General features: G+C 46.1%; 1 protein-coding gene across 2 annotated transcripts; it reads left to right on the top strand.

Annotated features, from left to right (window-relative positions):
* Window positions 1–233: 233 nt before the first annotated feature.
* LOC139406526 (zinc finger and BTB domain-containing protein 7A-like) lies at window positions 234–24,533 on the top strand. Of its 2 annotated transcripts, none has more exons than XM_071149204.1 (4): window positions 234–290; window positions 11,313–11,864; window positions 12,546–13,465; window positions 17,175–24,533. In XM_071149204.1, the coding sequence occupies exons 1-4, from the start codon at window positions 261–263 to the stop codon at window positions 17,590–17,592; spliced, it is 1,920 nt and encodes a 639-aa protein (XP_071005305.1). In that variant the 5' UTR covers window positions 234–260; the 3' UTR covers window positions 17,593–24,533. The 2 variants fall into 2 exon arrangements, with proteins under 2 accessions (XP_071005305.1, XP_071005306.1); XM_071149205.1 differs by lacking the exon at window positions 234–290 and adding an exon at window positions 6,964–7,102.
* The last annotated feature ends 2,243 nt before the right edge of the window (window positions 24,534–26,776 follow it).

The raw sequence follows: 26,776 nt of genomic DNA, 5'->3' as shown, positions 1-26,776 counted from the left end.
GAACAAATCCAGTGGAACACCCTTCGAGGTCCAGAGTTGAGTTTGAGGGATAGAATATACAAAATATATACGTGTTTTGTCTGATTGTGAACTACCTCTGCTACCTGCTGTAGTGCTGACACTGCCCTCTAGGCTGGGTGTGTGTTACTGCCTCCCCCATGCTGTCACAGCATGCCTAGCCTAGTTCTTCTCACAGTGCCAAGCCATGCCACACTGTGTGGGGTGCAACAGATTCCAGTCAGACCAAGGAGACACCGGTCATGGCTAGCTGTTTCATCACAATACATAAGGTAAGCCATTTCACTTCATACATGATAATGTATTCATACTCCGTGTGATGCCTGTTTAGAGTATGGAAGATCTCCATCCCACTCTGACTGACTGTCCAGGTGTGCAGTGTAGAAAATTTAAAAAGTGCGTAGGCATGTTTGAAATCAGTCAAAATGCTTTGTCCTTATAAGAGATATAAAGCCGAACGATTTGATTTTGACTGGTGTCTTACACGCCACCTAAGAAGCGTTGGTAAAAGTGGGATTAGTATGACGAGGTGAGGCATGTTCTGTAGTCTTACCTGTAAAAGGTACAGGTATTCTAGTACAACGTGAGAAGGGGGAGGGAGAGATTGAGAGTCTAGGGGGTTACTGGCAGCCCCTGTGTCCTGGAATGTACCAAGGCTTGTTTTTGGGGTGGGACACTATGACCTCAGGCTATGGGATGGGTGAGTGCGATTCGGTAGAAGAGAAAAGACTAAGGTAAGAACTACAATCAGTTCATGCCCAATTAATATGGACTCTGTTGTCAACTGTACCCACAGCAAGACGATGAAGTCAAGTGCTCATTTTGAATTATGTCATTGAGATGACAAATGTCCATTCTTGATCGCAGACAAATCTCTCTCTTATTTTTCTCCCCAGAGAGGAGAGCAAGAGAAACATCTAGTGGAATGCTGTTTCTTTAAGAGAGAGAGAGGGTGAGAGAGAGCGAGAAAGGGAGGGACCTCTTTGCCCTCCAGAAACCAGGAAGGGAATTGAGTTGATCTGCTGGCGCTTGGTTAGCGCATACGGGGCTTTGAGCAGCACGACAGTTAGAGAGAGAGAGAGGGAGGGAGAGGAGGGCTGACCCATAACAAGCACCACCACGGCCATCGCAGGTGAGCTAAAAGCACCCCCGCTTACACCCCGCTGTCCGCCCAGGGCCTGTCGACCGGAGGGAGCAGGCACAGAAGGAGAGGAGAAAGGAATGAGGGAGGGGGACAGAGAGAGAGAGGAGAGAGCAAGAGGGAAGGGGAGGGAGGGAGGGAGGGGGGGGGGGGGGGGTTGTCGCAGACAGTAGTTATGGATATGTTTTTATTCCTGGTAAAATACTTATCTGATTCCTTCTTTTACCTTTTTGGGGATGATTCAGTTTTATTTGGTGTGTTTGAGGCATTAACTTTTTGGGCAGGTGGAAGCACTTAGAGGATGAGGTGGATGGGATGTTCAGGGGGGGGGGGGGGGGGGTTCTGAACAAGAGAAAGGAGGAACCAAAAATAATTATGTAGAACAAGGTACGATGACAAGCAAATGACAACTTTTCAGAATTTGTCATTCACTAAGAAATCATGCTTGGAGGGAAAAGTTACAAGCAATGTATTTAAATATATTTTTGCTGGGTTGGTCCTTTCCTCCTGGTTTGGAATTGATCAGAATAGAAATTAGTCTTTAATTTGGTCAGGCCTCTTGAAGTGTGTTTAAAACGTAGACAGAGGGGTAGTCTCACTGAATACAGTGTTTGGCTGTGACGGTTCTGGCCGAGAGCCTTTTGTTAGTATGCAGCACGGCCCTGTTTGATGGCTGATCTGTACTTTTAATACCTGGCATCCTGCTAGCAACATACTGTAGTGTATAATTCTGCCCTGAGTGCTTACGTTGGAACAGGCTTGGAGCAGTGGGGGTGGCGAGGGACGGAAAGCTGGGACTCGTAGTTCACAGCAAGGGCTGTGTAGCAGGTCAAATAGCATTTAAGGACTCTACATCCCAGAGTGCCTTGCCCTTGGCCATACAGAAAAGGGAACAGCTGCCAGCCTATCCCAGCAAGGAGGTGTGGTGAGTGAGCGGCTGTCAAGCCAATCACAGACGAGGAAGATATGCAAGAGCAGTGGGCTGAAAATAGAGGGGGGGAGTAGGTGTCTGCTTGTGTGGAATCAGGCAAGGGCTTGCCTGTATGACTAGGGCCACTCGGAAGTTTCCTGTCTGCAAAAGCTCCAGTACTGAGGCAGCAGGCAGGGCCCTACCCAGACACGGAGACAGGAGAGCCGGACAGGGCCTGGGGAAGGGACACGTGCTTCTGCCCAGCTGGTAAGAGCTCAAACTGCACTCTCTCCCCTGACACTGAGGAAAGAGAAAGGAGGAGGAGAGCTGAGGAAATAAATACCAGGTTCTCTCTCTCTCTCTCTCTCTCTCTCTCTGTGTGTGTGTGTGTGAGAGAGAGAGAGAGAGAGTGGGATGGGGCTTCAGAGCTCCTGACCCACTTGCAGATAATTTTTTTTATAAAAAGATGGTAAATAGGGCACTGTTCAGAGCAGGTAGATCACATCATGTTTATAGAGACTGTTCTCTTAAAGTTTGGGGAATACACACTGTGACATTTTAACACTTTACTTACTGGGATGATTTAAAATGAGGATGATCTAAAATAATGTGATTGTGTGTAATGTTAATGGTGTAATGGTTATTAATGGTGTTATTAATGTAATAAGTGAGTCTGCTACAGATGATATCTCCCTCCTTACCCTCAGGCACAGCTGTGACATGATGGAAGAAAATGTGACACCTCTTGTGGACAATTTCCCCTCATTAGTGAAGTGTAGAGAATGAGCCGCCACTGGAAACTTTGCCCACTGCCCTTGGGAACTCCTGTATTAGTTTATTAACTTTCAGTTGTTCTTCTCCCCGGCTGCCCACACCCTCCTTCAGTTGTTCTTCTCCCCGGCTGCCCACACCCTCCTTCAGTTGTTCTTCTCCCCGGCTGCCCACACCCTCCTTCAGTTGTTCTTCTCCCCGGCTGCCCACACCCTCCTTCAGTTGTTCTTCTCCCCGGCTGCCCACACCCTCCTTCAGTTGTTCTTCTCCCCGGCTGCCCACACCCTCCTTCAGTATTTCTTCTCCCCGGCTGTCCACACCCTCCTTCAGTTGTTCTTCTCCCCGGCTGCCCACACCCTCCTTCAGTTGTTCTTCTCCCCGGCTGCCCACACCCTCCTTCAGTTGTTTTTCTCCCCGGCTGCCCACACCCTCCTTCAGTTGTTCTTCTCCCCGGCTGCCCACACCCTCCTTCAGTTGTTCTTCTCCCCGGCTGCCCACACCCCCCTTCAGTTGTTCTTCTCCCCGGCTGCCCACACCCTCCTTCAGTTGTTCTTCTCCCCGGCTGCCCACACCCTCCTTCAGTTGTTCTTCTCCCCGGCTGCCCACACCCTCCTTCAGTTGTTCTTCTCCCCGGCTGTCCACACCCTCCTTCAGTTGTTCTTCTCCCCGGCTGCCCACACCCTCCTTCAGTTGTTCTTCTCCCCGGCTCACCTCAAGTAGCCCTCTTGGCATTGTGTGATTTGTGTCACAATGTATTTTAGCCTACTGTCTGTCTCTGTCCTGTCCGTCTGTCTGTCTGTCTGTCTGTCTGTCTGAAGACGTTGCAGGAAACATAACTCATTCTAATTCACGGATGCATATTTCTGGCAACCCATACTTGTTGGACTTGTTTTGAAGTGTGTGGGTAAGAGAGAGAGGAAGGGGCATATTGTATTGTAATAAAGACACCCACAACTGAGAGGTGTTTAGATAACTTTCAGAGGCAGTGTTTTTTAAATTATTCATCTGTCAAATGTCAAAGTGTTCTGATGTTACTTTTGCTACCCCTGAGTACCAATTGCAAAAGGCTGCACTTACTTTCAGCCTGAATAAATTCCACTAAGAGGTTAAGTCGGGACGCTCCATGTTACCCACAATAGCATCCAGGGGAATTGCAGGGGACTTCAGTGGCTGTGGGTAGGCCCTAGACACCACCCATCAATTTGGCGGTGAGCATGTTGAATACAGTTTGATATTCTTGTATGTTGTGCACCATAATGCCCCAAACTAGCAGGTCCACAGTGACAGGAGGAGACAGGTTGCATGCATGCTTACTGACAGTCTTTGGAAGGCCTCATTTTGGGGTAATGTTGCTTTTGGGTGGTGCACTGAACTATAATCTGCCCCATTTATTAAGGGGGAACTCCCCTTGTCAGCAGCAAAATGTCCCACTGTTCTTGTCCCAAGTAGACAGGCACACAGACATGGCTCTGTCTGTTGTGTTGTTGTTGTGGAGTCTGGGGGGAGTGATAGGGGCTGTCCTGGGCCTGCTGGGTTATGAAGCAGCTCACATAACCTGATCAAATTAGAGGCTGAGATTCAGCCAGGGTAAGAATAGGCCGTTGTGTTGTGAGTGGGACTTCACTTTTTACACTTTCCTTTTACGCGGTGGGTTGTCTCCAAGATGTCACACATTTTTGTCTGAGTAATCTATTGTCTGAGTAATCTATTGTCTGAGTAATCTATCGTCTGAGTAATCTATTGTCTGAGTAATCTATTGTCTGAGTAATCTATTGTCTGAGTAATCTATTGTCTGAGAAATCTATTGTCTGAGTAATCTGTTGTCTGAGTAATCTGTTGTCTGAGTAATCTATTGTCTGAGTAATCTATTGTCTGAGTAATCTATTGTCAGAGTAATCTATTGTCAGAGTAATCTATTGTCAGAGTAATCTATTGTCAGAGAAATCCCATGTTGACCTTGGTACTACGTATGGAGAGAGGAGTGTTCGCTTAAGTCTCCTGTGATCAGAGGGTAGCATATGACAATCTCATGGCTGGTGAGTTCACATCCCCTTCTCAGCAGGCTGAAGGGGATGTGGGCGATGTGGTTGGCCAGCAGGGGCACAGCGCAGTGCAGTGTCTGGAAGAGAGAGAGAGAGGGATGGTCATCTGATAACAGAGCGGGTTCTGTTACACGCCTGTCACAGACACACAGGAAGTCCTCTGCACACAATGCACAGCTGCCTGCACAGAATGTCGCAGGGCTGAGGGCTACTGCTGCTGGGCCTGGCTCTACTAGGGGTGCAGCTGATTTTTGTGCTACTGTGAGTTTGGATCCACTACTTCCTGACTGACAGCATGGCAGCGTTAGGGAAGTATAGTTCCAGCAGTAGAAGAGGTTGTGTCTCTGTTTGAAACGGTGCTGCCAGATTTGCAAGTCTGTTTCTGGACCAGCTAGCTCAGGCTGGAGGAGGGAGGCAAGGAAAGCCAAGTAGAGCCTTCACTTTGGTTTACTTTACTTTGCTAGGAGAAGGGGGATGGTACTGTAAACCCATACAATAGTCAGTTATTGATTCCCGACAGTGGCTCTCCAGCTATCTCTTGATCTCTGGGGTAATGGTACCCTTAAAGAACTTAGACCTTTGATATGAAATCATAAAAATCTCCCTCTTCCTCTTGCACTTAACCTTTATTGACAAACATGATATAAGGACTTTATATAATGGTGTCTAACCCCTCCTGCAGTGTGAAGGGTTAGTTTCTTACAGGGGCTAAGTAAAGGTTTCTCGAGTCTCAGACACTTTCGAAGTGCATTAAATGTACAGTATTCCTTGGGCTGATGTCAAGGTTGTGAGTTTGTTTAAGATTGCCTCGCCCACTACCTTTCAGTCAGGGGCATTGTGTCTGATTCTTGGCAGCCGTCTGCCGTGTTTCAAGTTGAGCAGCACAGCCCCACCTCCAGTTTTATCAGTTGTTCGCCCTCTTCCTGCTCAGGACCTATCAGGCTTGTTATCCCGGGAAGCCTGGCAGAAATGATTCACACAGCCACACTAGGCCAGGCTCAGCCTCAGTCAGAATCATGTTCTTCTTGGAACTGGCCAGCCCCTGCCCCCCTCCTCCCCATAGTATTTCTGATTATCCTGTAATATCCTCTGTGACATGACCTTGAACCCTGGTGACCCCGGTCCAGTGATTCCCTTTCTCTGGGCTCAATCAACAGGGGGCTGGTCTTAGCCCGTGACAGTCAGCCAGGGAAAGACAACCTGTTTGCACTCTGCTGTCTAACTATATCACCCACCCTATGCTTCTATGAGTTATACCCTAGTCTACTGTAATTGTTCCAGTGTGGTTGGAGTTAAATTATTCACAGATATACCACTGATCCCCCACACACTTGCACTGCTTGTTCTGCTAAGGGTGCTTGTTTTCTGGTTTCTGTGTTGCTCCCTTCAGCAGGGAAACAAAGAAGTGTGCGGTTGACTGCTCTTCAAAAGCATCATAGCAAAACACTCAGTTTCAGCGACTTTCATTTTGGTCATGTAAGGAACACCTGAGCTTGTCGTGGGTAAGGATGATAGTCATTTTACTCCAGGAATGAACGGTATGTGTCAGACAAAGACTGTAGCTTCTTTGATCCTGGTCCCAGTTGACCTGAGATTATATTTCCAATATAATGCACCACCCAGTGTATTACAGGTTTTATAACTACCAGTATAACCACACGGTGTCACTGTATTGGTCATTAAATAAGAAGGGTTCTATCTAGGACAGAAGCCCATTTATCACAGTCAGGTGTTAAAAGCCAAATAGACAAAGTTCAATAGAACTGAAACAAAGTCGATGTTCAGCTCAGTGTCTTGCATGGGATCGTCCCCGAAATCTAATCTTGATAGCTGTTCTCCACGTTTGGGGGGGGGGGGGGGGGGGGTATGCAGCAGTAAGTAGTGGTTTGACTTGCAAAGCAGCACCCTGTGCGTGCAGAGTAGGATCTAGTGAACTAGGCAGGCAACGCTGGATCGGTGGTGGCCCTGGGAACTGAGACGTTGGGGACACCGTGTGGCACTATGGCCGCTGTCACCCACAGCCATGAATAAGTTATAAGGAATGTTTCAAGCCATGAGTAGGTGTCAGGATCAGGTTTGTTTGCACTGTTGTTTCCTCCTCTTTCTCTCTGTGGGGCTCTCTGTAGGTTCATCCTGGCCCCGGCCTCTTCTCCTCTCCCCCTAGCTCCTGTGTACGAGACAGGACACCTGCATGCCTCAATGGTGACTGGGCTGTATGAGGTAGCCTATGAGACTGTTTTTAACTTCTCTCAGCCTCCACAGATCTGCGTGTGACCCAGGGTCGGGCGTGTATGTCCTGAGGATAATGTGTAAGCAGGTTTGCACCAGGGGCCAGCCCAGCAGCTTGGTGCAGTAAGCAGCAGCATCAGTGAGAGCAGGTTGACTTGGCTGAGGTCTCTGTGGGCTCACCCAGGATCTATTTCCACACTGTGAAGGACATGACCGTTAACCCTGCAGTTGCCTTCTCCGACTCTCTCTGTCTCTCTCTCTCTCTCTCTCTCTGTCTCTCTCTCTCTCTCTCTCTCTCTCTCTCTCTCTCTCTCTCTCTCTCTCTCGTCTCTCTCGTCTCTCTCGTCTCTCTCGTCTCTCTCGTCTCTCTCGTCTCTCTCTCTCTCTCTCTCTCTCTCTCTCTCTCTCTCTCTCTCTCTCTCTCTCTCTCTCTCTCTCTCTCTCTCTCTCTCTCTCTCTGTCTCTCTCTCTCTCTCTGTCTCTCTCGTCTCTCTCGTCTCTCTCGTCTCTCTCGTCTCTCTCGTCTCTCTCGTCTCTCTCTCTCTCTCTCTCTCTCTCTCTCTCTCTCTCTCTCTCTCTCTCTCTCTCTCTCTCTCTCTCTCTCTCTCGAGTCTCTCTCTCTCTCTCGAGTCTCTGTCCTCGCTCCCCTCCCTCAGCATATTCAAATGAGAGGTGGAGGATAATCAAATGTTCCCACGTCAGACAGGGCAGTTTTATCAGAAAAACAATGGGAGAAGTTGTAGTGGCGGTGTGGTCAGGTGCATATAAAATAGTAGGGGGTTGAAGGAGAAAGAAAGTGCTCTAACTTGGCTTGAGCTGAAATGAAAGGGCATTGTGTCATCAATAAAAGACACAAACTACTCCACATGGAACCAAGTGGGACAGTATTATTTCCATTTGCAAGCTTGTTTGTTTTAAGATTACCGCAAGACAGATGTACCGGTTTACCATAGTAAATCATTTAAATGTCACACATTATGAGGTGGCATGATTGACAGGTCTTGTTAAGGATTTTTCCTCTTTGTTGAAGGAGTGGAGTTAACATCAGAGAAAGTGCAATTAGGTTTCTAGCACAACCCAGAGTTGACTTTTCACATAGTGTTACCGGAGTATGACCTATGGTTAGTGTTGCTGCGGTGCCAGATCTCTAGGTGTGGAGAGAGGCGTTGCTTTGTGAGGAGGTGTGGGAGAGAGCCAAGCAGGCGAGAGGAGAGGCAGCCAGGTTGAGCACAGCTAGTGTATATACCAAGAGGCTTAATCTGAAGGAATGTCATTTGAATGCGTTGCTCTTATAGAGAATAATCCCACTTGCCTCACCCCCTGCTGGGTCTCCCTGGCAGATGGAGAATGGTGGGGGGGCTTTATTTTATGTGTGTGTGTGTTTGTCTGTGCTTGTGTAAGTGTGTTTGTAAATGGACAAATCAGGAAGGACTTGCGTTGCCGAGCCCCCCTCCCCCGCGCAGTGCAAGCTGCAGTCGATCATTTTAATCTTACCCACCCCCCACCCCCCACACACACACACACGTGAGCGAGGGGACAGCCTTCCTGAAACTTGGCACACAGTAAAGGGTGGGGTAACCGGCTCAGACCGGATTGACAACCTCCCTTTTTAATACCTTTCCCTCGCAGCTTGTGCATGTCCTCCTCCAGTGAGGTTTTTCCACGGGGTCTGTAACCCCCGCCCCACTCCTCCCCCTTTCCTAACTGACACAGAGCGACGCACAGGCTGCTGTACAGTCCCGGCCCTGCTCCTCCTCCCAGCATGCACTCTGATCCTCCCTGCTCTCCCTCAAACTGCCCTTCACTCTCTCTCATGGTAATAGGTTCAGCAGTGGGACAATACATCCAGCATTACAGATACAGCATGGATGACAGCTGTTTCAACACTATGTATGGGAGATGTTGGCCAAAAAGGATGTATGCCATAGCTATACTGTAGTTTCTATTAGATTGGTCTGTGAAGCCAGTATGTCGGCCAGTAGCTGTTTGTCAGTGAAATCAATGGTATCTGTAGTGTTTGTATGGTGGTGATGTTACAACATGGCTCACCTCCAGGCCCTTCAGGCTCTTTAATGAACTCTGGGGCCTGGTGTTGTAGAGGACTGTAGTGATGGGCTATTGGCAAGAGAAATCAGCCGTTTGGAAAACTTTCAGTTCTTCAGCTAAACTGGCCAATAGGAACTGACATGATTTCATTTAATTGATCAACAGTATCAACTTTTATACCACATTGGTTCTAGGGCTGTGAAGATACCAGCATCGTAATGTTTTTTCCATGGCAAAAATGAAAACACGAAGCAGTTCACTCTTTGGTCCATTTAAAAACATTTTGTGGGCTATAGTTTGGAAAATAATTAATCTGACTCTGGATGACAACATAATGATGTTTGTTTCCAACATTAGGGTTTTTTTCCTAAAAAGGTCCTTGCCATTACACATAAACGAGCATCGCAATACTGGTATCGTCCCGGACCTAGTTAGTTCAACGTAATTTAATTGAAAGGACGTGGAATAAACACTAATTCAACCAGTGTGTGCCCAGTGGATATTAATGGCACGCCACATTATTGTGGCATTAGTGAGCAAAATTTCAACACAAATAATATTTTCATCTATACTCTCAGGTGTGAAGGCACTTTAAATTACTTTCTTACACAATTTCTGAATAACCACTAGCCCTTACCCTGAGGCACTTCTTATATATCTGGGTGGATGGAAAAATTACAGAGAAAAGATCATTTGAAGATCATTTACTGCGTTTCTATATAAGGAGAAAAAAAAAGTTCAAATGCTGTTTAGAGAACAGCAAAAACAAGCTAGTGTAGGTTCATTCACCTCAGTCCATCTAGAAACACACAGCCTATTAGGAGAGCAGGCATGGTGGGAGGAGCTATAGGATCATGGACTCATTGTAAAGACTGGAATGGCATAGATGGAACGGTATCAAACATATGGAAACCACATTGTAGACTCCGTTCCAGTAATTCAATTCCAGCCATCACAATGAGCCCGTCCCCCTATAGCTCCTCCCACCAGCTATTAGCTATACCACTGTAATGTTATACTCCTGAAATATGAGAACTGAATCACACTGACACCTAGCATCAGCGACTGTTCAGTCAGTTGTAATGATGAATTGCATAAAATCATCAACTCTTTACATATCTCTTTTCTCAAATTACGTAGCGTTCACATTTGTATTCCGAGCCATTACTAATCAAGCTCCGCACAGACAGACATCAATGGAGCACATAGATGATCGTATTATCAATCATTAGACTATTACTTACGGGGCCTCCAAAGTGGCGGCGTGGTCTAGAGTAGTCGCTACAGACCTGGGTTCGATCCCAGACTGTGTCCCAGACGGTTGTGACCGGGAGACCCATGAGGCGGCACACAATTGTTAGGGGAGGGTTATGCCGGCCGGGAGGTCCTTGTCCCATCGCAGTCTAGCGACTCCTTGTGGCGTGCACGGTGCATGCACGCTGCACGCTCAGTTGCACAGTGTTTCCTCTGACACATTGGTGCGACTGGCTTCCAGGTTAAGCGAACAGTGTGTCAAGAAGCAGTGCGGCTTGGCAGGGTCGTGTTTCAGAGGACGCATGGCTCTCGACCTTGGCCTCTCCCGAATCCATACTGGAGTTGCAGCGATTGGACATGACTGTAACTACCAATTGGATATCATGAAATTGGGGAGAAAAAGGGGTCAACAAATAGAATATTATTTACGATTCTGTATTAATATCAGCAATGTGGTGGTAAAAAATGATGGGTAAACTATAAACTCCATGTGCTGCTAAAATGGCAAATCCGGGGGCGCAGGCGAACATAACGAGCAAACCACTGTTCATGATTCCATTATTTTGCAAACAAGCAGGCGCGATTAGAACTCAGTCCTATGAAGAATATAAATGTTCTGAGCTTTGAGCAATATTTAGATTGATTTCCTTTAATACAAATATATATTTTGTACACAAACTTTTTTTCAAATTTGAAAAAAATACAGTAGTCCGGACCTCGGTGTCCTCAAATGTTTGTAATTATGGCCATGTACGTGGTGCTATTACCATATTGCTACTGTAATACCTACCAAATCCCTAGGACTTTGGGCTAGGAATTGAATTGGGCATCTGTGTATTGTGTTTTAAAGACTGAGAACTGATTCGCCCCTCCTTTTCTCCCCCTCTTCTTCCTCCCTCAGACAGGCAGACGGACAGACGGCAGGACGGACACGCGGGCGGCGGCTGTGATTGGCGGCTCTGCGGCAGGCTGGTGGAAGATGTCGTTGGGAGCCGGCGGAAGGGGCGGGCGGCGGCTCAGGGGCACTGGGGGTGGAGGAGGAGGGAGAGGGGAGGTGGCGGAGGAGGGCCTGGTGGGCATCCCCTTCCCCGAGCACAGCGCAGACATCCTGGGCAGCCTGAACAAGCAGCGCCTCAGCGGCCTGCTGTGTGACGTGCTCCTGGTCAACCAGGAGAAGGAGTTCCCCGCCCACCGCTCGGTCTTGGCCTCCTGCAGCCCCTACTTTTACAAGCTGTTCACCTCTGGTCCAACTGCCGACCAGCAGCACGTCTACTCCATCGACTTTATGGCGGCCGAGGCCCTAGGCGCCTTGCTGGACTTTGCCTACACAGCCACGCTGACCGTCAGCCACAGCTCCGTGGGAGACATCCTGGCCGCCGCCCACCTGCTGGAGATCTCGCCCGTCCAGGAAGTCTGCACTCACCTGCTGGACACCAAAGTGCTCTCCCCGCCGGTAGGCTGGTCATCATGACAACGCTAACTTACCAACACTCCGTCAGCAGTCTCTGTCTTACCATTAACAGTCTCTGTCTTACCATTACATCACAGGCCTCGCATCAAAATATGGTCACTTAACAAACCTTCTTATCCAAAGTTTCTGAAAGTTAAAATACATGTATTCAGTATGGCCTCTGTGGAAACCAGTCGAACCACTTGTTTTGAGTTGTTAAAACTATTGTGTTGCAAGTGCCATTCTGGAGCTCCATCCAAATGCGCCACCACAGACCACGTACCACACAACCTCATCGCGTCACGCTAACAAACTAACACTCAGTCATCGGTCTTTGTCTGGCCATCACATCATGCTCTTTATTAGTGTGTCTCTCTCACACACTGCCAAACACACATCCACACCCTGGGGTCACAATAACACTGACCTCAAAACATTTACCCATGCTAAGCCAACCTCAGTCTCTGAGTCTCAGGACAGGGTGCGCTTTCACAAGCTGCATTCTACAGACAAAACCTATCGCAGTTAAGCTACAACATTTGCATGGCGGGGAGCGTGTAGAATAGCAGTAGCATGGCCATGTTCATAGTCATATATGTTTCTGTTGTGTGAATATGATATGCATGTGTCCACTCACATTCTATTAGACATTGTATGAGTGTAATGGAATCCTGTTTATCGTAGGCGGGCAGTGAGCGAGGAGAAGAAGAGGATGATGATGAGGAGGAGGGGAAAGGTGGAGGAGGAGAGGTGGAGCAGGGGAATCGGCTGCGGGCCCAGGAGTATCTACAGTACTTCCAGAGAGGGGCCCACTGGAGCAGCAGCTGCAGCACGCCAGAGCTCAGGGACATGCCCACAAACCTGCACTTTAATCATGGCAATGGGGCCCAAAGCAACGGGGCCCCTGGGGGCCCCAGAGAGTACTACTCTCCCCTGGACCTCGCCCTGACCCAGGCCCCCACACAGGACCCTGAAGATGAAGAGGATGAGGATGAGGAGGACGAAGGGGAAGTGGAACACTCTGAAAGTGGCAGGGACATGCTGGCCTGGGCCAGGGGTAAAGGAGGGGGGCCAGGGGCCTCTTTCTACGTCCCAGCCCAGAACGGACATTTTTACCTCCCAACGAAGCCCAAACTGGAGACGGAGGAAGAGGGGGAGGAAGAGGGGGGGCGGGATGGAGAGAGGGGCTCGGCCAGCGCCCTCCTGCAGAAGATGATGGACTCCATCGAGAGGCAGAAGGAGCGGGCCGCGGCCGGGGAGGAGCTGGGGGAGGGAGAGGACCCGGACGTGGAGTTTTACTTGAATTACTTTAACAGCACGCAGCACGAAGATGCCGCTGCCGACGTCTCACAGGGACTGCTGCCCCTCTGGACGGCACGGGGCGGCTCTAACCGAGAGAGAGAGAGGGGGGGAGGAGAGAGGGGAGGAAAGGGAGGAGAAGAGAGAGGAGGCGGAGGGGAGAGGAAGATGCGCTCCAAGGCCTTCCAGAAGTGCCCCATCTGCTCCAAGGTCATCCAGGGTGCAGGCAAGCTACCCCGCCACATCCGCACGCACACGGGAGAGAAGCCCTATGAGTGCGCCATCTGCAAAGTGCGCTTCACCAGGTACGCCCCAATTAATGCATTGACCACCCATGTCACATCTACTCATGGTGAGGAGGCGTGATGGAGCAAAAACAAGACCACTGTTGTCCTACAGCCAAGGACAGTCTTACTTAGCATGAGCTATGTTAGCTTAGCCAAATGTTTGCTCTCTGTCAATTAATTAATTTACTAATTAATGTACTATCCTGAAATTAAAGTGAGAAACATAGCTGAAAGCATAGTAAGTCAGTTAAGAACAAATTCTTATTTTCAATGACGGCCTGGTAACAGTCGGTTAACTGCCTTGTTCAGGGGCAGAACAACAGATTTTTACCTTGTCAGCTCGGGGATTCTATCTTGCAACCTTTCGATTACTAGTCCAACGCTCAAACCACTAGGCTGCCTGCCGCTCTGATGTCCCCTATCTATGTGGTAATGTAAATCATTTTGCCAAAACCTTTCTGGAAAATGTTAATCAGAGATGAACATGTTTGATATTTCATCTAGTGGAGTGCATCAGGTTGTCATGAAGACGTGTTTTATGAAGACATGGCTCATGGCAAAGTCCTGGAATGTTAACAGGTGGTATAAAAGAGTGTTGTGACACGTTATCTAGGAGGAAGCTGCTGTAAAGTTTTCTGTTCTGATACTGACGGGGATTACAAGCCGAGCGGTGCCCTATCTGTGCCAATGCCGGAATTTGAACTTGTGATCCCTGGTTTTGTTGATTATTGCCCACGACAAAACCGACTGGACCTCTCTCTCCTCTCCCAACCGACCAGCCCTCTCCTTCTCTCTCCCCTCTAAACCGACCAGCCCCCTCCCTCTCTCTCCCCTCCCAACCGACCAGCCCTCTCCCTCTATCTCCCCTCCCAACTGACCAGCCCTCTCCCTCTCTCTCCCCTCCCAACCGACCAGCCCTCTCCCTCTCTCTCCCCTCCCAACCGACCAGCCCCCTCCCTCTCTCTTCCCTCCCAACCGACCAGCCCCCTCCCTCTCTCTCCCCTCCCAACCGACCAGCCCTCTCCCTCTATCTCCCCTCCCAACCGACCAGCCCTCTCCCTCTCTCTCCCCTCCCAACCGACCAGCCCTCTCCCTCTATCTCCCCTCCCTCCCAACCGACCAGCCCTCTCCCTCTCTCTCCCCTCCCTCTCCCAGTCCTTAGCCAGCTAATGAAATCTGTCTGCTAACAGTCAGGCTGCCCAGCTAGCTACAGGCCAGGGTGGACTGCTAGATTAGCGCGCTGTGTCGCTGGTCTCCCTGTATTTTAAGAGCACTACCTCTTCCTTGAATCTATCTTCTTAATGAATGAGTCAATGGACTTGCATTGGAAATAGATGCACACTGGAAATACCCAGGACTAGGGTTGCAAAGGGAGGGTATATTACTGGAAATGTTTGAAGTTTACCAGAAAGCTACCAGAATGTTGTTAACTTTCAAATAATATATTTAATTTTATCAAATGACATCTAGTGGGCTTTTGGGGTACTTCAGATTATCACAGGTGTGTGTAATTATCTCTGGCTCTCTTGTGTGGCCTTATCACATGTAAAATATATTTTTTAAATAAATACAGAATAATGACAAAGCTGTAATACATTATTCTGAATATAAACCATCACCTTAGCATTTAATATGAGGGTTTCCACATGAAATATCCTTTATATATACATATTTTGATATACCCTTTGCGCAGGCGGGCGAGCCTGATCTAAATGTGCTTGCTTCTAAATGCAGCCTATCGGCAGTGAAGTGGGAAGCGGGTGTTGTAATCTTAATCCTATTTGATCAGGGTTACGAGTGTGCTGCTTTCGCACTGTAATAAACCACTCCTGTCCTTTAAATATTTCACCCTGTGTCACTGTATGTGTGTAACCATGGTAGCAGTAGTGCCCCTATGTGGCTTGTGTGGGTGCTAAGTAGTTCTCTTAACTCCGGAGGTTTGTTTAGGTGCACTCTGGGTGCTAAAGGGCTGGATGGCAGAGAGACAGATATTATGACTGGGTGGGTAGGTGAGGGAAGCTGAAGGACTGATTCAAATCAAATGCTTTATTGTCACATGCGCTGAATACAACAGGTTTAGACGTTACTGTGAAATGCTTACAATGCTGTTCAAGAAATAGAGTTTAGAAACTAAAGTAAAAAATTTAATAAAAAGTAACACAATAAAATAACAATAACATGGCTATACGTATACAGGGTTACCGGTATCGCGTCAATGTGGGGGGGTACAGGTTAGTCGAGGTAATTTGTACATGTAGGTTGGGGTAAAGTGACTATGCATAGATAATAAACAGTGAGTAGCAGCAGTTTAAAAACAAAGGGAGGGTCAATGTAAATAGTCTGGGTGGCCATTTGATTAATTGTTCAGCAGTCTTGTGGCTTGGGGGTAGAAGCTGTTTTAGAAGCCTTTTGGTCCTAGACTTGGCGCTCCGGTACCGCTTGCCATGCGGTAGCAGAGAAAACAGTCTATGACTTGGGTGACTGGAGTCTTTGACAATTTTTAGGGCCTTCCTCTGATAGCGCCTAGTATATAGGTCCTGGATGTCAGGAAGCTTGGCCCCAGTGATGTACTGGGCCATACACACTACCCTCTGTAGTGCCTTACGGTCGGATGCTGAGCAGTTGCCATACCAGGCGGTGATGCAACCAGTCAGAATGCTCTCGATGGTACAGCTGTCAACCTTTTTGAGGATCTGGGGACCCATACCAAATCTTTTCAGTCTCCTGTGGGGGAAGCCTCAATTAATAAAGTAGAGGGGCCTGAACTTGGCACTAGTAAGGTGTACAGCTAGCTGTCCTACTTTTACAAGATAGCACTTCTACAGACTGTAATCCTAAAGTGTATGTTTTGTCTTCTAGTTTAATTTCACTGAAAACTTGCTGGTGATGTTTTAAGAGGAGCTTTTGACCCATTGATTAGTCTCTGACCCATTGATTAGTCTTACTTTTTGGGGTTTGTCCAAAAAAGTGACAAGAGAAACTAACGCTTCTGCAACCCTTAATCTAAACTAAAGGTTCAATAAAGAAAATATACAGTTTCGTTCACAAGCATTTTTGTTTAATTGAGTTTATTTCCACTTTCCAGTGTTATATGTGATATTCTTTGAAGGTAGCGGCACCAGAAATAGATTTCCCCTGAACCTAGCCACACTGTCTGTGAACGTTGAGCTCCGGGCCAGGTCTCTACATGTACTTTGAGAAATGGTGTAGATAACTGCAAGTGAAAAGTGTGAAGTAAAAAATAGTTCTACAAGCAAAGAATCCTCAATTCCAGCATGGCTGGACCTTTACAAGGCCTTTCTTCCACAATATCCACACTTAAGACCGTGTGACCACTACTATTATTTTCCAAACGTTTGTATTTATTCCTGGCCTGTCCTCAGATGACCTTGCTGCCATGGCAGAGTAAACAACCTGGAAGAGGTCCATTAGGTGTTATAGTGAAGGAGATAGACACAGGGAGACAAACACCCTACTTTAAGATCACATAACAATATGTACTGTAGCCTATGTTGCAAAGTAGTGGAACATTTTCTATTTTGTTTCAATGTCAACACAGACGTGTTTTAAATTGACATTTTTCAAGATTGTGATTCTTAGCCTATTGTTTGGTTAATGGTTGTAGTTTGCTTCTTATTTTAACGACCCTTGTTGCTATCGGAGTTCCTACTGTACTAATCAATTCTGTTGTTTTTCTGTACTGAGCCTCTGTGTTCTTCCTCCGCAGGCAGGACAAGCTCAAGGTTCACATGCGTAAGCATACGGGAGAGAAGCCTTATTTGTGCACGCAGTGTGGTGCTGCGTTCGCCCACAACTACGACCTGAAGAACCACATGCGCGTGCACACAGGCCTGCGGCCCTACCAGTGCTCCAGCTGCTTTAAGACTTTTGTGCGTTCAGACCACCTGCACCGCCACCTCAAGAAGGACGGATGCAACGGCATCCCCTCCCGCCGCGGCCGCAAGCCTCGTGTGCGGGACCCCGGGCTCCTGGAGGTCCCTGTGGGGCTGGCGGGCCCCGGCCCTCGGAGTGGCAGGGGGAGACGGCGCATGGAGGCGGCTTCAGCTGCGGCGGTGGAGGGGGCCTCCAGGGCCCATGCACACAGTCCTCAGCCCCAGGAGATGGCAGGGGAGCCGGGGGACTGAGACAGGGAGGGACGCTGGACGCCATATTCATACTGGGACCCTGAGGGGCCGCCACCGAAACCAAGGGAGAAAAGAACACGCTATGAACAACGGCAAACAAAATAAACACAACAACTAACTATTCCTCTATATACCAAATCAGGGTGTCACCAATCTAATATTTTCCATTTATTTTATCCCTTTGCTTTAGGAAACAGATTAGACACACACACGAGTCAGCGTTCTGTTAAAGAGCAAAGAACGCTTCAAATCACACCTCCATGATGTCTCCTTTCTGGGTCATTTCTGTCTCATCTGGGTTTCTGTACATTTGGCAAAAGTGCTTAAGCTTATGTATAACCAAACAACAGAAAAACCTGAGAAACTATGCAGTTAAAATAGATTCTATTGGTTTGGACTTCATAGCCTTCAAACTTTGAGGTGTCCCACATCTATTGGCTGCTGCATTGGTGAACGGAGTGTGATCTCTCATATTCAGATGGAAAGCAACCAATCTTTTTCTATTCTTTTGCATTTCTACAATGTACAGTTACTATAGAAATAGTAGTATTGTCAGAATATGACAATATATGCAAGATTAACTCAACCACACCTCTAATGCAGAAATAATCATTGTTTTCAAATGCTCCAGAAAGAATCAGACAAGGATTTGATTTAAGTGTCACTTACTCTTTAAAATATATTTTTAAATCTATGGTTAATCTTTTTAAAATGTTAAATGTCGAGTTGAATCCACGTTTGGGGGGGCTCTTCCATTGCAGGGGTAAGGACCGCAAGAGCAGGGGGTGTGTTTCTAAAGCACTACTATGGTCATGTTGCCAGGTGACCACGTCGTTGACTACCAATCACAACCCTGACATTTCAGCCTTTCTGTTTTCTTTTTGATTTGTCTTCATTTTTTTCCGTTGTTTGTTTCTTGTTTGAGTTGACTGCTTTGGGTACTTGACACTTTACATTTGTATACATGTAGATACGTTAGGCGCTGATTATATTGGTCCCTTTTTAATGCTGAGATATATTAGCCTACCAATTGGGGTTTCCTTCAGCTTGATGTCAGATTTCTCACAGAGTGAAGCTTGTGGGTAAAAGAGAAAAGAAACTGTATGAATGTTAGAGTATATTGAATTGAGAAACCCATTGGTCCTAAACGTAACACTTGATTGAGATGTATAGAGTTACTGCCCAAAGAAAGAAGAGTTACTAGCTATGTGCTTAACTTTGTGCAGTTCTGACAGAATCTTCCCTGGCTTGAGGAGAGAGGGCAGTGTCTAACCAACAGCAGGTTGAAAGAGACCAAAAGCAGGGATAGACAGAGATGAGATGAGCACCTTTTTTATACGTTTGCACAGCTTTACTAAAGATATCCAACAGAGAGATGTATATTTAAAGGGGGTCGTCAGGGAAAGGAGGTGTGTAATAGTGCGTATTCCAATCTTTTTTTTGTCCTGGGGACCACGAAAACCATGAGGCAACCTGTGTGGTGAAGAGAGCAATAAATACCTGTCCAAGTTGGGAGGCCAAATAAGTGCGCAGCTGAGTGTTGGGGGATGGGTGGCGAGGGGAGGGCGAGTGGAGGGGGATTTCACAATGTCTGTTGCATTCCAAAATATAATCTCCTCGGCACAGCCATGTTTCCAGGCAGAACGGGTTCAAATCAGGCCTTCTCTCTCCCACTTTAGTCCTCCAATGCCCCAAAACCAGCCTGTGGAGTGCAGGGTATTATAGAGCCCTGGGTAGAGAAGGTCTACTCAGTGGCTGACTGGACTGCTGCTGGGTGTTTGTGTGTGTGGCAGCCAGGGTCTTTTCTCTGGCCACATCAGTGCAGTGTGACTCACTCACAGACGGGCTGGGAGTGTCAGCAGCTCCTCCAGTTGTGGGCACGTTCAAACACGCTCCCCAAACTGCTGGCGCACTAAAAACCAGGCAGACACTAAAGTGGGCGAAAAACACGAGGGCAGCCACTAGGTGTTGCTCTACAGACTTATGACGTGTGTTCGGTATGGGCCACTGGCTCACATACATCTGGACATGTTTGTCTTGGTCAGTACACTCTTAACCACACAGAGGAGAGGGTGCCGTGCCAGTGACTTAGATCCAATTCCCCTGCCATTGCTGCAATGCGGTGTCCTGAGTATCAGTCCTTTGCACCTTAATGGGAAAGAAGCAGGTTCTGAATGCACTTTGTTACTGAGAAGGGCACTTTTGTCAAAGAAACGGGTACTTTGAAACAAAGTAAGGCGAATGAGCTTAATATCCCCAACGCAAGTGCTGCCGTTAAGCTTGTTTTCTGGTTTTGTTCAGTTTTTGACAACAAGCTGCCAAAAAAGAAAGAAATGTACGTGCGTTTTGGATCTTAAGAGAATTCCGGCAGGTTCAGAAATGAACATGTTGGGTTTTGTGACCATACAAACTTTTAAAAATACAAAATAACCCCATGTAACTGATTGCACTTGAAGTTAAGTTTTGGTAAAAAAAAAATATATATATATATAGTCTATATTCATGTCTTAATGCAGAGCAGGGGACGAGTGGAGGGGGTGGGGCCGGAGTGTGTGTGAGTGGTTGTGCATGGCTGGAGGGTCTCAGGGCAAGCCTGGATAAACAAACTATCTCCACCCATCTGTTCACCAGCTCCCCTCTCATAGCTCCACATATTATCGCAGGGAAGAAAACACAGTCAGACACCAACTCCAACTGCACGGCAGTTCCATCATACACATACTATTTTCCAAGTAGTGGCTAACTAAGGGGTGTGTGTGTGTGAGTATACTTGAAACATCCACACACCCTAAACCATCTTTTCCATAGCTTTTCACCGCTTTGTATTCTGTTGCAATCTTTATTTCCCTGGGATTTGTTATTGAGCAGTTTGACTCCTTTTAAATGAATGTATTCATTAGTCTGTCAGTGTGGACATCTACAATGATCAAGTCAAATACTAGGAGGTAGTAAGGGGTGGTTGATATGTATAGCCTGAATGCCAGGAGCTCGGTGTAGGGTCATGTATATGCACAGGTCTGATGAAAGCCATAGTTCGGTAAGGTGTTAGGCTTCTAAGTTACCCCTCCCAAGCATATGTAACCATTTAAACGGGTGACATTCTTGGGCCTTAGTATTGTGATTTCAAGTTGTATTCCTATTTGATTTCTTTATTCTTTGGCTAAGCCAAAATTGACCCAGATTGCACATAGGACACTCTTATAGAGATATGCCCTAGTTGCTCTTCATGTCTGGTGTATAATATGAAGGTATGAAAGTAATCCCAGACATTATATCTAGAATGAGACCGCCTCTGACCAAGCCACACACCAACGAAGCCCACCCCCTCTATGTATGCAGCAAATTGTGTGGAATCATACACAACATTTACTTGAGTTCACATTTCTCCCTTTATTTCTGTGGACTTTACAATGGTGGAGATGGAATAGCTTGTCCTTAATGTCTTTATGTAAAACAAAAAAACATCTTAAAGGTTCTGCTACAGCATTCCTTCTTTTTCTAACCAACTTTATGGCTGTTTTTGTGTGGGTGGGGGTCAGGGTATGGGATGTGGTTTAGGGAGGGTGGGGTATTTTATGAGGTCGGGCAGAGGGGTGTTTTGGGTGGGGTTGGGGATATAAAGCCTGATAGCACTGGAAATAGTGCTATAGCTGAGACAACAAGAGTTTGCACTAAAGTCATGTCCTTGTCCTGCTAAGGGTAGGAGGGCATGAGACCTCAGCAAGGCCCTTGAGTTTCCATGAGCACAGAGTGTTACACACTCAGCGGTCCAACACACAGAGGTCATCCATTCCCCTAACCAGCAGACTTGATCATGTAGAGGTTCTTCTGAGAAGTATACCAACATTAATTAACCAAACCAAAGCAGAAAAAGACTTTGATAAGTCATTGCACATTTAAGCTGTCTTATCATGTTGAATGTATACAGCAAAGCCTGAAGGTGCTTTGAAAGTTGTAGAATAGTTCACACAGAGGAGACAAAAGTCATGTAACTACAGCGAATCTAAAACTCTCCCTCCATGTTTGAAATGTTGTAAACATTCAGACCCTATATATAACTTATATAGCTACCTCTGGGAGGTAGTATGACAACCCTCTGAGCAGTGTGTTCAGCAGCAGTGTCTAGATAAATTCAGGTGTCCTTTAGGTAGAGTGAGTGTTCTCTGGGACTCTGTGGCCTTGTCTGAGGACTAAGCTTTGTTTAATGGGTCGAGTAGCAGGCTGGGGCTCTGTTTGTCTGTCTCGCCAGGTGGACATGGGATATGGGTGAGAACGTGACTTAAAACAGAAGGAAAGCAAGATCCCCTCCCTCTTTTTAATTGTAGAACACCTTAATCTAACTTCCTAATGGTTAGTTAAAACATGTGGATGTTGAGGAGTGTGGCTGAAAATCTCTGGTGAGCCACTCAATCAAACTCTCACTGTATTGTTTGATCAAACTACTATGACTTACTTATAAATGTAAGAAGAGGTGAACCTATGACCTAATTGTTCTACTGGTTGATGGTGTGGTGTAGTTCTCTGCTACTTCCTTGCCCTATGTTCCCATGGTCCCACTCCTGGTGAGACCTCCCAGGCTCAGCCCCTGACCTCTGTTACTCCGACACACGCTGACAAGGTGTCTCACAACTCCTTCAAGAAAATACTTATTGTTGGTGTTTATCCAAATCGTCCTGTTTTGTTCCTAAGTTATTAAGAAAAAGAAAAGAACATATCTGAAAGCATTAAAAACTACGCAAAACATTTGATAACAATTAGAACTGTAATAATCATAGAACAGGAGTGGGTAATGGTGGTGGAGGATATGTTTTGTTAGTGGTGCTGCACACCTGAATGTCCAGGCTGGTGAAGCACAGCAAGCTGAGGATGACATATGTAGTATGGCACAATGCACAGCGTGGCTCTGGCACTGGCACAGCTATCCCTGGGGCCTATCAGAGGCTATTGGCTGGTTGGTCGGCCAGTTTACTGTAGGAGTCACTATCTACGTCAGTGGGGTACAATGGTTTGCAAAAAGTGGGAGAGACCAGATCAGGGAAGTTGTGCTGTGCAATGGTTCAGGTTGCCCCTTCTTGTTGTGTTTCACTGGGAATTATATGATGTAGCAAAATGGTGGACGATATAGGGGAGTCACAGAACTGGTGATGGGGAAATTATCTACTTTTCTGTTAGTGCTTCTCAGGTGGAAAGCAACACTGCAATGCATTGCGTTTCAATTTCTGTTTCTGTTCAGTTTGTGATTTGACCCCAGTAACATCCATTTGTACAATTGCCAAATTGTACCAATGTTTAACAAAATGTTTCCTAGAACGCAGAGCGGGGAAACATTTAGTTCCCCATTGCCATGTGACTGTGACCCCTATTGCTTTACCTAATGTTGATTCAATGGCTTGTCTGTGGGAGGGAGAGTGCTGAGAAGTCTGTGTTAATCAGGTTGAAACATGCATAAAAGTATCTGGGTATGAGAAGCACAGAGGGGAGGGTAGTAGGGTGGGTTCTCTCTCCAGACCCTGGTTTCCATATCTCTAAAGACAGGCCTTTGATTAGAGATCACAGGCCCTCAGCAGGGGAAGCTGAGGGAGGGAGGGAAAAAGAGACTCACTTGTGGTTTAAAGCCACCAACCAATAGAGGATACATTCCATAACTTCATACAGTAATTCCCGCTTTTGAGTCTTGGCGTGGGGAGACGGAGGGGGTAGAGGGAGAGGAACAGTCAGCGTTTTACAGCCGAGTGTTTCAATCTGTCCATTCCACCTCCTACCACCCCCAGTCTGACAGACAGACAGACAGGCAGGCAGTGAGCTCGGCCTCTCGAGGCTTGGCCGTCCGACTGCCTGAATGTCTCAGCTTCTGCGATTGTAACAAAGCACTTTGCGAAAGGCCATCCAGAATATTGTTTGCTGTTTTTGGGGGGTTATTACTATTGTTATTATTGTTTATTCTTGTTGATATTTTTATTTCATTATGGATTTTTATTTAAATGCAAAGCTACATGAAAATGAGAACTTGAATATTTGATATTTGGGTTGAAATCCATTCGAGCTACCGCCCCACTAGGCCATACATACACCTCTGGCATACACACAGTCTCAGCTAATAGATGCAGCTCAGTGGGGATACACTCGGAGTGAAAAGGTTTTAAGGCAAGGTCTCCTTCATCTCCACATACAATCTCTTTGGAAAACAAGTCATATAATCTCATTGGGAGAGTTGCGCTGCACAGAAACTTCCATAACAGTTGAGAAGCTTTCTGAGAAGGCTAACTGGGTAGTTCTACTTAATGTCAAAAATGCAGTACTTTGTAGGTTTAAAGCTCATTTATTTGTATCTCTCACGTCACTTACACATACTGGTTCATTAATGTATGTGGTGTCTCTTTGCTGTACAATAGTGCCCCTTGTGTAGCTAGAGTAAATTGCTGGATCTGGTATCCTCAAATCATTCTGAGACATGAAAATAGGAACGACCAAATTTTTCAGTCAAATCAAAATTAGTTTGAGCAAAATAGAGTAGTATGCAGACATGTAGCAGAGGTGTGAGGGAGAAGAGAGTGACTATCCATTGTAGATTGATTTCTAACTGTAAAAATCACTATCCATCCATTCTAGTTTAAAACGCTGGGGCAGCAGAGTATTCCCTGTCTGTCAGGCTTGGATGCTAAAAACCCTGTCCTCTTCAGAAAAGTCCTTTTCATTAACATTGTCTGTCAGTGTATTTTGGAAGCTATACAGGGCTATGCAAGGGGATAGGTGGTTCTGGAGAATTTGCACTTTTGGCTACAAAAATAAATTGTATTGTATATGAGACCACTAAATCCACACCGTCTAAACCATATAATTCCATTTGTTTTGTTCTGTTTTTCTCTTTGTAATATATCCCAAAATGTCTGGCGTCCTTGGTTGAAAGAAAATACGATCTTTCTATTAAAAAAAAACAATGGTTGTGACTTGTTTGTCTGCATGCACATGTTTGTTTATAACTAAGAATGGACACTAGCAAATGCATTCAAGAGCAAGCCTCTGGCGATTGTCATTTTGAATGTCAGGCAAATGGTTTCTGTCTCTATTATTTTGCCCACACACTAAAACCACATCAGATAGCCTTCCCAAGTATAAGTTTCTCATCAAATATTGTCTAAAAACAGCTAATAGTACTGCAATACTTTGCATAGTTAATGAATATGTATGTGTACATTCAAAATGTTTTGCATTTCATTATTTAGTCTAAATCTGCTTCACTTTAAAATCGTCCCACTGAAAAATACAGCAATCCAACCTGTTTGTGAATTTTTAATAATTAAGAATATTATAAATTACACATGTACCTTAACTATCAATGTAATGTCTGCAAAATTATTGCTATCTTTTACAGTATTTTTCAATCGCTTTGGTGCTATTTTCACACGTATGTTGTGAATTATCAAAACTCTTAGTACAAAACTCCAAACTGGTAACACTTGTAATGCAGCAAGTCTCATAGTCAAAACTTTTTCACTATTGAACCAAAATATAAATTTACTGTGGAATACCATGAGCATAAAACAATGATATCTTCTCAAATGTTTTTCTTCTTTTAACAAGTTAGTTTTTTTCAATCGCTTTTGTGCAATTTTCACAAGTATGTGGTCAGTTTTCACAACTATTGTACAAAATTCATCTAGAAATACAGTTTTCACATTGCAATACATGTTCAAAAAAAGTCATTGCCTTTTACAATGCAATGCTCACATTACTTTTGTTATGATTCTTTTCTCATTTGTTAAAATACATTTTATTACTTAATCTGTTAGCTCTTAATTGATAATCACTAAATTGAACACAGTGGCCTCCATCATTCTTAAATGGAAGAAGTTTGGAACCACCAAAACGCTTCCTAGAGCTGGCCACCCGGCCAAACTGCGCAATCGGGAGAGAAGGTCATTGGTCAGGGAGGTGACCAAGAACCTGATGGTCACTGACAGAGCTCTAGAATTCCTCTGTGGAGATGGGAGAACCTTCCAGAAGGACAACCATTTCTGCAGCACTCCACCAATCAGCCATTTGTGGTAGAGTGGCCAGACGTATGCCACTCTGTAAAAGGCACATGACAGCCCGCTTGGAAAAGGGCCAAAAGGCACCTAAAGACTCTCAGACCATGAGAAACAAGATTCTCTGGTCTGATAAAACCGAGATTGAACTCTTTGGCCTAAATGCCAAGCATCACGTCTGGAGGAAAGCTGGCACTATCCCTACGGTGAAGCATGGTGGTGGCAGCATTATGCTGTTGGGATGTTTTCCAGTTGCAGGGACTGGGAGACTAGTCAGGAAGCAAAAATGAATGGAGCAGAGAGATCCTTAATGAAAACCTGCTCCAGAGCGATCAGGACCTCAGACTGGGGAGAAGGTTCACCTTCCAACAAGACAAAGACCCCAAGCACACAGCCAAGACAACGCAAGAGTGGCTTCAGGACAAGTCTCTGAATGCCCAGCCAGAGCCCGGACTTGAACCCAATCGAACATCTCTTGAGAGACCTGAAAATAGCTGTGCAGCAACGCTCCCCATCCAACCTGACAGAGCTTGAGAGGATCTGCAGTGAAGAATGGGAAAAACTCCCCAAATACAGGTGTGCCAAGCTTGTAGTGTAATACTCAAGAATACTCAAGGCTGTAATTGCTGCCGAAGATGTTTCAACAAAGTACTGAGTAAAGGGTCTGAATACTTATGTAAATGTGATATTTCAGTTGTTTTTTTATAAATCAGCAAAAATGTAAAAAAAACTTTTTGCTTTGTCATTATGGGGTCTTGTGTTTAGATTGACGGGGGAGGAAACTATTTAATCAATTTTAGAATGAGGCTGTAACCTAACAAAATGTGGAAAAAGTCAAGGGGTCTGAATACTTTCTGAAGTCACTGTATATACAGTGCCTAAAGACAGATTAACCAACATGGCTTGACCAGCTTAACCAGCATAGCTACCACAGCATTCTACAGCTATACACCACCCCATCTGGTTTGTGCTTAGTGGGACTATCATTTGTTTTTCAACAGGACAATGACCCAACACACCTCCAGGTTGTGTAAGGGCTATATGATCAAGAAGGAGAGTGATTGAGTGTTGCATCAGCTGACCTGGTCTCCACAATCACCTGACCTCAACCCAATTGAGATAGTTTGGGATGAGTTGGACCGCAGAATGAAGGAAAG

The sequence above is a fragment of the Oncorhynchus clarkii genome, chromosome 4 (assembly GCF_045791955.1).
Source record: "Oncorhynchus clarkii lewisi isolate Uvic-CL-2024 chromosome 4, UVic_Ocla_1.0, whole genome shotgun sequence".
NCBI lineage: Eukaryota > Metazoa > Chordata > Actinopteri > Salmoniformes > Salmonidae > Oncorhynchus > Oncorhynchus clarkii.
Note: the sequence above shows the minus strand (reverse complement) of the source record. Positions and strands in the feature narration are given on the sequence as shown.

Coding starts and splice junctions, on each gene's coding strand:
- LOC139406526 (XM_071149204.1), top strand. CDS start 261: ATGGCTAGCTGTTTCATCACAATACATAAG. Junction 291..11,312: donor GTTTCATCACAATACATAAG/GTAAGCCATTTC, acceptor TTCCTCCCTCAG/ACAGGCAGACGGACAGACGG. Junction 13,466..17,174: donor TGCAAAGTGCGCTTCACCAG/GTACGCCCCAAT, acceptor CTTCCTCCGCAG/GCAGGACAAGCTCAAGGTTC.